Source organism: Pyrus communis, chromosome 1, assembly GCF_963583255.1.
Source record: "Pyrus communis chromosome 1, drPyrComm1.1, whole genome shotgun sequence".
Taxonomy (NCBI): Eukaryota; Viridiplantae; Streptophyta; class Magnoliopsida; order Rosales; family Rosaceae; genus Pyrus; species Pyrus communis.
Window position 1 is genome coordinate 18,704,583 of NC_084803.1, and position 12,086 is coordinate 18,716,668.

General features: G+C 37.7%; 2 protein-coding genes across 4 annotated transcripts; both read left to right on the top strand.

The window, feature by feature from the left end:
- The first annotated feature begins 496 nt into the window (after positions 1-496).
- On the top strand, positions 497-3,323 carry LOC137708966 (phosphoglycerate mutase-like protein 4). 2 transcript variants are annotated; one of them, XM_068448122.1, is made up of 7 exons: positions 497-687; positions 826-904; positions 1,717-1,767; positions 1,878-1,988; positions 2,264-2,395; positions 2,683-2,758; positions 2,894-3,323. In XM_068448122.1, the coding sequence occupies exons 1-7, from the start codon at positions 668-670 to the stop codon at positions 3,082-3,084; spliced, it is 660 nt and encodes a 219-aa protein (XP_068304223.1). In that variant the 5' UTR covers positions 497-667; the 3' UTR covers positions 3,085-3,323. The 2 variants fall into 2 exon arrangements, with proteins under 2 accessions (XP_068304223.1, XP_068304226.1); XM_068448125.1 differs by having other exon boundaries at positions 499-712; positions 826-1,988.
- Positions 3,324-6,054: 2,731 nt separating this feature from the next.
- On the top strand, positions 6,055-9,570 carry LOC137708956 (phosphoglycerate mutase-like protein 4). 2 transcript variants are annotated; one of them, XM_068448114.1, is made up of 7 exons: positions 6,055-6,281; positions 6,386-6,464; positions 7,453-7,503; positions 7,648-7,758; positions 8,132-8,263; positions 8,702-8,777; positions 9,126-9,570. In XM_068448114.1, exons 1-7 carry the CDS (start codon positions 6,055-6,057, stop codon positions 9,347-9,349), a joined length of 900 nt encoding a protein of 299 aa, XP_068304215.1. In that variant the 3' UTR covers positions 9,350-9,570. The 2 variants fall into 2 exon arrangements, with proteins under 2 accessions (XP_068304215.1, XP_068304218.1); XM_068448117.1 differs by having other exon boundaries at positions 6,056-6,208.
- Positions 9,571-12,086: the final 2,516 nt, after the last annotated feature.

The window sequence follows — 12,086 nt, forward strand, 5'->3', positions numbered from 1 at the left end:
CGCACGTAGCTTGCAGCTCAGCGTTGACTCGTACGGCGGCGTCGTCAGCTCCCGATTCATTCTCCTTGTAATCCTATCCTCCATTTCCTTCCAATCGCATAATTCGTCAATAAACTGAAAAAAAAAAAAGAAAAAAAGAAAAAAGCTTTAAATTCAATGGTTCTTATAAACTTGTGGATTCAATGCAGCTGTGTTGACTCGGATTAAAAAGCTTTAAATAATTTTATTACCAGGTCATATAAAATATTGCTTATAACAAGAAGAGTATAAATGATCATATAGTTAAAACCGCTCAGAAAAATAAACATTTCATAAAGAATCAGAAGTAATAACAACTCATCAAGGTTAAAAGAATTGTAACATTTATAGAGCAAAATCACGTGATTTCAAACCATCGTCATTTTTTATGCACAAATAAAAGACAAAAAACTGTGACAATTTTTTATATTTGGTGGGAAAGTAAACGCCTGCAAGGAAGATTAGACTCCAGGCAATTTCCATGTCTTTTCGCAAACAATAGACTCTTCTTCTATTTAATTAACAATGATTGCAATGCGCACTCTTAAGTTCTCAACCTCTCACTTTCACTCGACCCCTTCGCGCCTCACGGAGCTAGCAGCTCAGCGTTGACTCGGGTACCGCCGCGTCGTCAGTTCTCGATTCATCCATGGCGGAGGCCCATTCCTGGTCTGATCTCCCTCTCATTCTCCTTGTAGGCTTGTACCTCAATTCTCCGTTTCCTTCCAATCGCATACCTCGTCAATAAATTGAAGAAAATGAAGCTTTAAATTCAATCCTTTTTTTCATCTTGTGGATTCAATGCAGCTGTGTTGACTCGGATTACGCGGAGATCATTGTAGTGCGTCACGGCGAAACAGTCTGGAATGCTGAGGGTAGAATCCAGGTCCTCCTTTTCACTTAAACTACGTCGTTTTGTTAGTTGTTTGATGAGTAGAGGTGTGAGTTTTGAGTTAGCTGATATGCTCATAGTCATAGCACAATCTAAAATCTTAATATGTTCTAATTCTAAACTCCGGATAATATCAAATTAACTTGTTAAGCAAGTAATCATTAAGACAATGAAAATGGAATTTTAGAGTACAAATAACGCCGTGTATAGATGTTCCTTCTATCAGAAATTGTTATGGAATCATAATGTTGTTTTATCCTCAATGGACATTTTTTGCTATTACGTGACTATGTCATTGGCATTGCTGGTAGGGTAACGTATTTTTTGTTCGTCATTTATATATCTGCATGCCTTTCTTCTGGCTTTGAATCGCTGATTAAGTAAGGCTTTTCTGGTTTCTTTGTTTTCAGTAAATTAGAGGAATACCGTCTGTAGTCTGTACTTTGACTGATGTTTGTGTTTAGTACGTGAATTTTGGAATAGGTCACTTTGCCCCTTGTAACTTCAGTTCTATGATTTAAAGTGGACATCTGCTCTCTTTCCTGTCAAAAATGACCATGCATCACACACGCCACGCTTTCTTAGGGGCATTTTGTCGCTCCAAAGGAACCGCAAGAGAAAAGAAACTGAGGTGGTTTTGATGTCTGCCTATGAAGAACACTATATTGCTCATTTGAAATAAGAGAAAAACATTAAGTGTGCATCGAGGTGGCGCTGCCACGATAGGCACCAAGCATGAGTAGATTTTCTTGATCATTAGTGCAATTACCCTTCTTCTCCAAAAATAGTAAATTTATGTTTGGCAGGGGAATTTGGATGTTGAATTAAATGACGCTGGGAGGCAGCAAGCAGCTGCAGTAAGTTACAAACTGCATATATACATGCTGTTTGAGGAGCACATATGACAGTTTTGAGTCTTACCCTTTGCTTGTTAATGTCTGACAAATTTTTCGTTTATGGCCTGAAGCTGGGTGACAGATTATCCAAGGATCCCAAAATCTCCCTCGTATATTCTTCCGATCTCAGTCGAGCTTATGAGACTGCACAGATAATTGCCTCTAGGTGTGGTGGGCTAAAGGTAGGTCATCTACTAATGGAAAGCAGATTCCGTAAATGGTAGTAGCGGATTTCATTAAAAATACTGTATGTAGTACCGCAAGTGCTTTCTTGATGCTCTAATCTAGAAAAATAGACAGACATGAAATTGTTAGCTGCGTGTATAAGTTTACCACGGTTCGCTAATAAGTACATGGAGTCAACTCAGCTAAATACATGCTACAGAAAATTGCTACTGGATCAAATCAAATTTTAATCTGAAGCCAAATGTAAAAGGACTTCTGGGTTAAAATTCAGGTTGTAACCGATCCTGATCTACGAGAAAGGCATAAAGGTGTTCTTCAAGGACTTGTATACCATGAAATTCCCAAACTTTATCCTGAGGTTCACCAGGCCTTTTTATCTGGTGACACGAGTAATGATTTCCCGGTAAGCAATCTTCTTGTACTTTGAGTTTAAGCATATAACAGTTGGTACTTGTTTGAATTTTGTAAGTAGATCTAACATCCGGATTATAAAAGTACTCCAGTGAGAGACTTTATGGAATTGATCCGTGCGCCTTGATTTTGGACTGTCTTCTGAAATCTTGGTACTGACTGTCTTCGCACTCGAAGAGAGACGACTCATAGCATATAGGATTGTAATGTCAGTATTGTTCTTTCTTGCCAAATCATACAACACACATTTATGTTTATTCCATTATCCTACACGTGCAGGGTGCTGAAGAAAGTCTTGATCAACATCATCAACGCTGCACATCTTCGTTGCAGCAGATTGGCGATAAACACAAAGGTATATTATCATGGGCAGATGTCTCATTTGTAATTATACTGCTATGGAATTTGTAAACTTTTTCTTTGAGATTACATGAGTACATAACAAAACTAACTGGTTCTTTGTCGAATGCAACACATGTCATAATTGCAGGAGAGCGAGTGGTTGCGGTCACTCATGGGGGAGTCATAGAAACACTACTCAGAAAGGGTTACCCAAATGGCGATTTTCTAGGCAAAGTGGCCAATACATCGATCCATATATTTCACTTGTACGATGACGAAAAATGGACCGTAAAATCCTTGGGTGATGTTAGCCACCTCAACCAAACAGATTTTCTGTAACAGCTCTCTGTGGGGACGAAAAATCTGGTTCGACCGTGTTTCGGGTTCTCTCGCAATTTGTAATAATCAATTGAATACTGGAACAGCCTAGTCACTATTCAGTAACAATTTCATTTAGGTGATACTGAATCATCTCTTTAAGGCGGCGTAAATTAACGCCGGCGATATGTTTTAGCAATCGAATGATAATATATAATATGTTGTATTGATTGATATGGTTCTTGAATTGGAAGAAGTTCATGCATAAGATAATTTATCATTTAAAAAATGCAATCTATCCAAAAATTCTACTATGTTCTAAAGTATTCTATACACTCAGATTTTTTTTTGCCATTAGTTTTGAATGGTGATATATGCTCATTCCAATGTTTTATTTCTTATCCACCTTATGTTTACACCCACCATAAAAAGTGAAAAAATACAACTCTTTTCCCACCTACCATTATTTCTAAAATAACCCTACATATCTCTTTTTCAATTTTTTTCTTGCTTTTAAAAAATTATTACATATTTTAAAAAGCCAATTATCACTAAATGAAAATACACAAGAACTCCAAATATCACCATCAGGCAGAAGCCCTCTCCCTAGAAAATTTGCAAAACTATCATTATCGACTCCGCAAATCCCCAACACCTGGCGCCCCTCCTCGATCGCCAACCATTGCAGCACCACCACGTCTCAAAAGCTGCTCCAGTACCCAATTTCTATTATTTCCAATTTGATTTCAGACCGCGCAAGAGAGAGTGTGATTAAATTGGAAGAGCTTCACTCATAATTTGGTGCTGCAACGGCTTTCTCTAACATCAAATTCCTCCAAATTCAATATATGGTAGGTATCCAAATTGTTCCAAAACATCAAACACGATCGGGGTTCAACGAGTGTCGGTTTTGTGAGTCCCCTAATGTAATATGGACCATAAGCTTCTCTCCTCATCTATCTCAACATTATAATAGTCTTGTCACATCCCGCCCCAGGCCCCCACCACATTCTGGGCTCAACTCCACCGTAGCACGATATTGTCCACTTTGGGCCCCGACCATGCCCTCAAGATTTTGTTTTTGGAAATTCACAAGAGAACTTCCCAGTGGGTCACCCATCCTATGACCATTCTCGCCCAAACTCGCTTAAACTTAGGAGTTCCAATGGAACCCGAAACCAATGAGCTCCCAAAAGGTCTCGTGTTATAGGAGGTGGGCATGTACATATAAGGCACATCACCCTCTCTCCGTTCGTCGATGTGGGATGTTACAATCCACCCCCTTAAGGGTTCGACGTCCTCGTCGGCACACTCGCACCACACGGCAGAGTGACTCTGATACCATTCTATCACATCCCAGTTTCGACTCCGCTGTAGCACGATATTGTCTGCTTTGGGCCTCGACCACATCCTCACGGTTTTGTTTTTGGGAACTCACACAAGAACTTCCCAGTGGGTCACCCATCCTAGGATTGCTCTCGCGCGAACTCGCTTAACTTCGGAGTTCCAATGGAACCCGAAGTCAATGAGCTCCCAAAAGGCCTTGTGCTATAAGAGGTGGGCATGTACATATAAGGCACATCACCCTCTCTCCGTTGATCGATGTGGGATGTTACAAATCTTGAAGACTAACTTGCTCTACTCTCTGGTGAAGCTTGATAACATCTTCCACAACATGTACTATATTGCGAGCCTCAAGGTTTTGCTCTGTCTAGTCCGAAATCCCCTTTTCCTGATAAGTTTAATTTTTGAACTTCCTTTCCCAAGAAAGCTTGTGGGATTCATGATTTTTTTTTTTCTTATTTATGATATTTTAGTTTTTTTATTTTTTATTTTTTATCAGTATAACTACTAATTTGATTAAAAAGAATCAATATAACTAATAGTTATGTGGCAATACATAATTGGTTGATTTTTAGGTATGTAAAGGTCATTTTATACCATGATAAATTTTTCAATAAGAGTATCATTTTATAATGGGTGAGGAAATAAGACACTGGAATGGGCTTAATAGTACTCTTAATTTGTTATCATTGGATTTCTAATGGCCACAAGCCTCAGTGTATAGGATGAGCTGGAACGTTAATCTCGCATTCTGTGTATTCCAACATCAATTAGGACACCATTGTGTGAGCTGGAATTGTTTCCCTGATTGAGGGCAGTACCCCGCCCCACCTCTCCCACCCACCCCCCCCCCCCCAAGTACCCCGCCCCACCTCTCCCACCCCCCCCCCCCCCCCCAGTACTCCGCCCCACCTCCCCCCCCCCCCCCAAAATACAAAAACAAAACAAAAAACCCCCAAAAAAAGTCATAATCCGCCCCCTTAACAAATGGAAAAAAAATATTGACAAGTGCAAAACTATTTTCAGAGAGCAATAACAAATCTTAAAAATAAATATACTTTTATACATGAAATGATAATATATATGAAAGATAATTCCTAAAAACTGTATATCTATTGTCATTTCATATATCCTTACTCATGTGTCATTTTTAACAATAATGTCTCGTTTGATAACCATTTCAGTTTTATGTTTTTATTTCTTTAAAAAATGGAAAGTAAAAAATCAAAACCATCAAAAGTTAAAAACTTAAAAAAGTAGTTTTTAATTTCTTAGTTTTAGTTTTCATAATTAACAAATCTTCACTTTTCATAAAAAGCTAAAAACAAAATGATTGTCCTTACGTAAATCAAAGTGATATTTCTCTAAATAAATAAAAAAAATCAAAGCCACATTTCACTAATACAAGGACCAAACAAATAGTTTAGCCCAATAAAAGCCCATTTATGTTCATATTAGAGCGTCTTCCTTTTGGGCTTAGCCCAATTATAAATTATTAAATTTCACTTGGCGGGCAGCACATTATTTGGTGGGAAAATCAAGGCCTGCGACAAAAATTAGATTTCTGTCTTCTTACCAACAATTTAGATTCCACTATTTTCGGAAAGAATAAGATTCCTTTCAATTCTTTTCGGATCCTGAAAATTAATGAATGAAATGAGCACTCTAAATTTTCTCACTCTCACTCAACCCTCTCGCGCCTCACGGAGCTCGCAGCTCAGCATTGGCTCAGTACGGCCGAGTAGTCATCCACGGCGGTGGTGTCAGTTCCCGATTCATCCATGGCGGACGCCGATTCCAGGTCCGATCTCCCTCTCATTCTCCTTGCACCTCTATCCTCGGTTTCCTTCCAATCGCATGGTTCGTCAATTGGGGTTTGTATATATCGAATCTTCGATTGCTGGAAAAAGTAATAAGTTGAAAAATGAAAGCTTTGGATTCAATTTGATTTATTGTTAATCCTGTGAATTCAATGCAGCTGTTTGAGTTCTGATTACGCGGAGATCATCGTAGTTCGCCACGGCGAAACGGCCTGGAACGCTGACCGTAGAATACAGGTCTTCTTTTTCACTTAAACTACGTCGTTTTGTTAGTTGTTTGATGAGTAGAGGTGCATGATTTAGGTCAGCTCATAGCACAATCTAAAATTTTATGTTAATATCCCAAATTTCGCGGCTTGTTTACTCTGCGAATCTGCGATAATATTGAACTTGTTAAGCAAGTAGTTCTTAAGAGAATGAAAATGGTATGTAAGGTTACAAGTGATGCATTGTGTAGTATTCTATCGGAAATTGTTATGGGATTATAGTGTTGTTGTTTTATACCCAACAAACATTTTCCGTTGCTTCGTGACTATGTAATTGACCTCGCGGTTAATGAACATTTTCCTCTGAACTTTGACCGATGTTTGTGTTTAGTTCATAAAATTTCGAAATGGGTCGCTTAATTCCGTTGAACTTCAGTAAAATGATTTAAAGTGTCCCTTGGCATGACTTCGGTTATCTTTCCTGTCAAAAATGGTCACGCATCACATGCACTGCTCTTTCTTAGAGGCATTTATGTCACACCGAAGGAACTGCGGGAGAAAAGAGAATGAGGTGCTTTAGATGGTTGCCTATTGAAGACACTATTTTGCTCTTTTTAAGAGAAAAAAAATATCAAGTGCGGGTCGATCAGTGAACACTGACTTTGGGGGTGGCTGCCACGGCAGCCGCCAAGCTTGGGATGCTACAGTAGCTAAAAGAAATTCCCTAGAAAGAGTGTCCAGCAATTCTAAGAACCTCCAATTCTTTTTCATTATTATTTTCTTCTCATGGTTCCTGTAGAAAACAGAAATACCCCTTAAAAATGGCCAGATGCCTGTCACGTCTTTGTTTTATATGGGAAGGATAACAGCAATTATGCCAAGTGTCATTTGGAGATATCAAATGAAGTTCCGGGACATTGTGATCTGAATTGGATGACCAAAGTGAGACATGGGTAAATTTCCTGGATTATTAGTGTGTTTTACCCTTCTTTTCTAAAAGCTAAATTCATGTTGGGCAGGGTCATTTGGATGTTGAGTTAAACGATGCTGGGAGGCAGCAAGCAGCTGCAGTAAGTTACGAACTATATATATTGTATATACACACAGAATTTTTAAGGGAAGGGGTCCCCATTTTTTGAGGAACACACACGACGGTTTTAAGCCATACCTTTGACTTGTTAATCTCTGACAAAGTTTTTGTTTGCACCCTGAAGGTGGGTAATAGATTATCCAAGGATCCCAAAATCTCCCTCGTATATTCTTCTGACCTGAGTCGAGCTTATGAGACTGCACAGATCATTGCATCCAAGTGTGGTGGGCTAACGGTAGATAATCTTTTTTTACCTCCCTGTTGCATCTATTGAAGTAGATTCCATAAAAGATAGTACCGGTTTTTATTGCAATAACAAATAATGTAGATGGTGCCACCAAGTGTTTTCTTGATTCTCTAAACTAGAAAAACAGACATGAAATTGGAAGCTGCATTATATAAATATAAATTTACTGTGGTTTGTCAATAAGTAAAGTAAAATTATGGAGTCAAAGTCTTGGTAATCAACTCATCTAATACATGCCACCGAAAATTGGAATTGGATAAATCAATTTATTAATATGAAGCCAAATGCATAATTTGGATGAGAGAAATTGTTTTTTTCTTTTCGGTATATCATATGTAAAGACTGTTGGGTAAAATTTCAGGTTGTAACAGATCCTGATTTACGAGAAAGGCATTTAGGTGATCTTCAAGGACTTGTTTACCATGAACTTGCCAAACTTAAACCTCACGCTCACCAGGCCTTTTTATCTCGTGAGACATGTCAAGAGATCCCAGTAAGCAATCTTCTAGTACTTTGGGCCTAAGTATATAACAGTTGGTACTTCTTTGAATTTTGTATGTAATCTAACATCCGCATTACAAGAGTACTGCCTGTCTTCACACCCGACTGAGGTTGATGTTCTAGTCTCTGGTTTGGGTTGGAGAAAGAGGGTACTTGTAAGATATAAGATTGTGGTATTAGTATTGTTCTTTCTTGCGTAATCGTGCAATAGATGTCTAATTGATAACCTATATCTACGGACTCTACTGTTTTTTCATGGTAATGGCTATTGTCACATAGCATGTGATATCATGGTTAAAACGAGTGAAAAATTGGCCAACATGTAATTATGATAATGGATACCCTAAAATTATTCTGCTCAGGGGCATTAATTTTAGCTTTGGACATCAAAATACAAGTTTATGTTTATTTCACTATTCTACAAATGCAGGGGGGTGGAGAAAGTCTTGATCAACTTCATCGACGCTGCACATCTTCATTGCAGCGAATTGGCAATAAACACAAAGGTACGGTAGCACGAGGGGGATTTCTCATTTGTATCTTTACTGCTATGGAATTTTCAAAATATTTTAATAAAATTTTAGTTAGTTTGTGAGCTCCAATATGCATTTTTTCATTTTGAGATCACGAGTCCTTGAGAAAAACTAACGAGTTCTTTGTTGAATGTGACACAGGTCGTAGAGTGGAATGACCATTTTTAGATCAATATATTTTTGTATAAACTATTCTAATGCAATCGAGACACGTTTTGCCTTTCAATTTATAACTAAGCTGCAACAACAGATGCCAATTTAGATCAAGGGCAACACAAATAACAATTTGAATGCTTATATCGTGGTTTGTTTCAATTGCAGGAGAGCGAGTAGTTGTGGCCACTCATGGGGGGGTCATCAGAACACTCCTCAAGAAAGGTTACCCAAATGGCAAGTCTATAGGCAAAGTAGCCAATACATCGATCCACATATTTCACTTGTACGATGACAACAAATGGGCCGTAAAATCCTCGGGTGATGTTAGTCATCTTAACCAGACAGATTTTCTGCAATCAAATTTCGGTGGGGACGAAAAATCTGGTTAGTCCGTGTTTCAAGTGCTCTCGCAATTTGTAGTAATCAATTGAATGCTAGAACTACCTAGTCACTATTCAGTAACAATTTCGTTTAGCTGATGCTGAATAATCGTATTAAGGCGGCCTAGATTAAAGCCGCTTGTATGTTTTTACAATCGAACGATAACAATATGTTGTATTGAATTGATTGATATGATTCTTGGCTATGTTGCACATTGCTTGCATCTTCATTTAAGTTGCCAACTTTCACAAATCACAAGCAGAATGCAAGTTGTAGAATCCTTGACCAGACCTACCACATGCATGAAGCACCCAAAAAAACACAAGTTGAACATTGCTGACCCAGCGACGCCAGCACCTACCACTCAACACCACCTTTCTTCGATTGGAAGAAGTCCAAGCGTAAGATATGGCACTGAGGTTGTAATTCATATAACCACTTCATCGAAATTCTATTATGCCCCGGTGCATTATACATCGGAATTTTTCGCTATATCTTGGTCATTGATCATCGTCTAGGTATCTAAAGCCAAGAATCCCCGTGTAGAAAATCCTCCAATGCAGTCTATGCATTCCAACATCAACGAAAATCGGCGTTTTTAACACTTGGATCTTGCTTTTCATTTTTTTTACCAAAGATCTGACAATTGAAAATGCAGAGCATTCGATACCCGGAGCCCGATACGAAATTATTTCTCTAATTGGAATGGAGTCCTGTTCTGAGGTGCAAAATTCCTTTGGGTGCTTGTGCTTATTGGAATAGAAGCTGTGGTAGGCTGCAGCGCTCGTTATAATTGCTTTGTGCTGTTAGTTTTGGGTAATTTAATGCTGGGTTTATGGAAATGCGAAGTTGGTGTGAGGTGGTTGTCACTGGCCAAGAAGGTCATTTACAACGTTTTCTGACCGACTATTGAGAAGAGGCATGCAAACCTTAATGAGTCATGATCATCAAAATATAGGAGGACCCAGGAAAAGATTGCTGGGTTCAACTTAAAATGGGCAGTGGACCTGAAATTATCATCCAACCTCTGGAGTCAACAAACATATGGTTACGTTAAGGGTTTCGTTTGAAGACCATTTTATGTTTGTTTTTGTTGCTACAAATGAGGGAATTATATGGGACAAGGATGAACGGGAATACATAGAAAAATGGTAATGAGAGTGATGTAGAAGAAATGTATACGGAGTAGTACATTCTCCTTCATTTTTCACTCGTTTCCCACCGCCATCCTTCCACCCTTCTTTATTCCTCATTTCAAGCATGTATTTTCTTTTTAACTCTAAGAAAAAAGAATAAAAAAAATTAAAAAAAAAAAGCTAAATGATTATAAAATGAACCCTAAGGCGGGATTTACAAATTTGTTTTTCTCAGAATTAAATTTGAAACTTAAACAAAAGTTAAAACCATAATTTGTTTTCTTCTTTTAGACTAGTAGAATTGTAGAAACGATATTCTATACTAATGGGAGGGAGGGGATTTGAAATCAAGACTAGTGATTGAAGAGAAATACCCAAACCATCAAGACAATCCACCTGTAGCCAAGGTTCTAAAAGACACTAAACACTAGTCGGACGGTGAACTAGGGCCTAGGCAGACTAGGCGGACTTAAGTAAATTTATTATACATTGTGTAAATAAATGCCCATTTATACTTAAAAAAACACATAATTGTATGTGATATATTAATTGAATAATAAAATGACATATAGATTATAAAGTGTTATAACATATTGAAAACATGGGGAACAAGCATGTAATGAGTGTTCATCCAAGTATTTAAAAAGCCTCTTACATTTTATTGATAAAATAAAATGCAAAATGAAAGTTATCAATTTTCTGTCTAAGTGAGAGTCACAACCTAGACGGGTGCCTAGGAGGGTTTAGGCGGATGTCTAAGCAAATCTAGGTTTATTTTCTTAATATTCAAACGCTTAGAGATTAATCGGGACGGTGACCAACTGCCTAACCGCTAGAACGGTGCCAATAGCATATGCCAATATTCATGTGTTAGTTCATAAACAATGGATATTAATTGCAAATAGAAAGGACATTATTCAATATTATAAAAAAGTTAGAATTCTCGGATGTGAAATTCACATTCTCAACAAACATATACTTGAACCGACATGATTTTGACCATAAAAATAATTTGATTATACATAGCAAAAGAACATCCGAATCTGAAAGCATCATGATGGAACAAATTGACCACAAGAAAAGATGGATGGAAAATGATTCAATAGCAATGATAATTTTCTATGTTTTCTTATGCTTATGATTTCATTGGCAAGGTAAGCATGCGCGCCATGCGTTGCGTGGGGCTTCCTCATATGCCACTGTTTGATACATATGATTGATTTGGTTTGGTTTGATTTTGACTAATTGAAGAAAATTAATTTGAATTGGTTCGCTTTGGTTTTAGCTTGGGTTTATTCAAGCCTCTCGTTTTAAATTAGGTTGGTTTTATTCCGGCCTCTCATTTTTAAATTGCACAAAACAAGTCAACAAATAAAGTATATACGATTAACTTATTCCGTTATTAATCAACCTAATATAGACTAATATTAGTGTTAAGTAGTTTAATTTTGCTTTTCTTTTCTTTTTGACTTCTGCATAAGCTACAAGATCGTTTTCCGACTTTAGCCAAAGTGCCAACATCGTTGATTATGTGAATGATGATACATTGTGATGGTCAACCCTTAAAACAAAATTTTATTAATTTACTCTCACATGCATCATGTTCTCA

Bases quoted from the DNA above. Each gene is read 5' to 3' on its own strand.
- LOC137708956 (XM_068448114.1), top strand. From the start codon at position 6,055: ATGAATGAAATGAGCACTCTAAATTTTCTCACTCTCACTCAACCCTCT. The intron at 6,465-7,452 runs GTCTTCTTTTTC...CATGTTGGGCAG, and splicing joins ACGCTGACCGTAGAATACAG to GGTCATTTGGATGTTGAGTT. The intron at 7,504-7,647 runs GTAAGTTACGAA...TGCACCCTGAAG, and splicing joins GGAGGCAGCAAGCAGCTGCA to GTGGGTAATAGATTATCCAA.
- LOC137708966 (XM_068448122.1), top strand. From the start codon at position 668: ATGGCGGAGGCCCATTCCTG. The intron at 688-825 runs GTCTGATCTCCC...GATTCAATGCAG, and splicing joins ATGGCGGAGGCCCATTCCTG to CTGTGTTGACTCGGATTACG. The intron at 905-1,716 runs GTCCTCCTTTTC...TATGTTTGGCAG, and splicing joins ATGCTGAGGGTAGAATCCAG to GGGAATTTGGATGTTGAATT.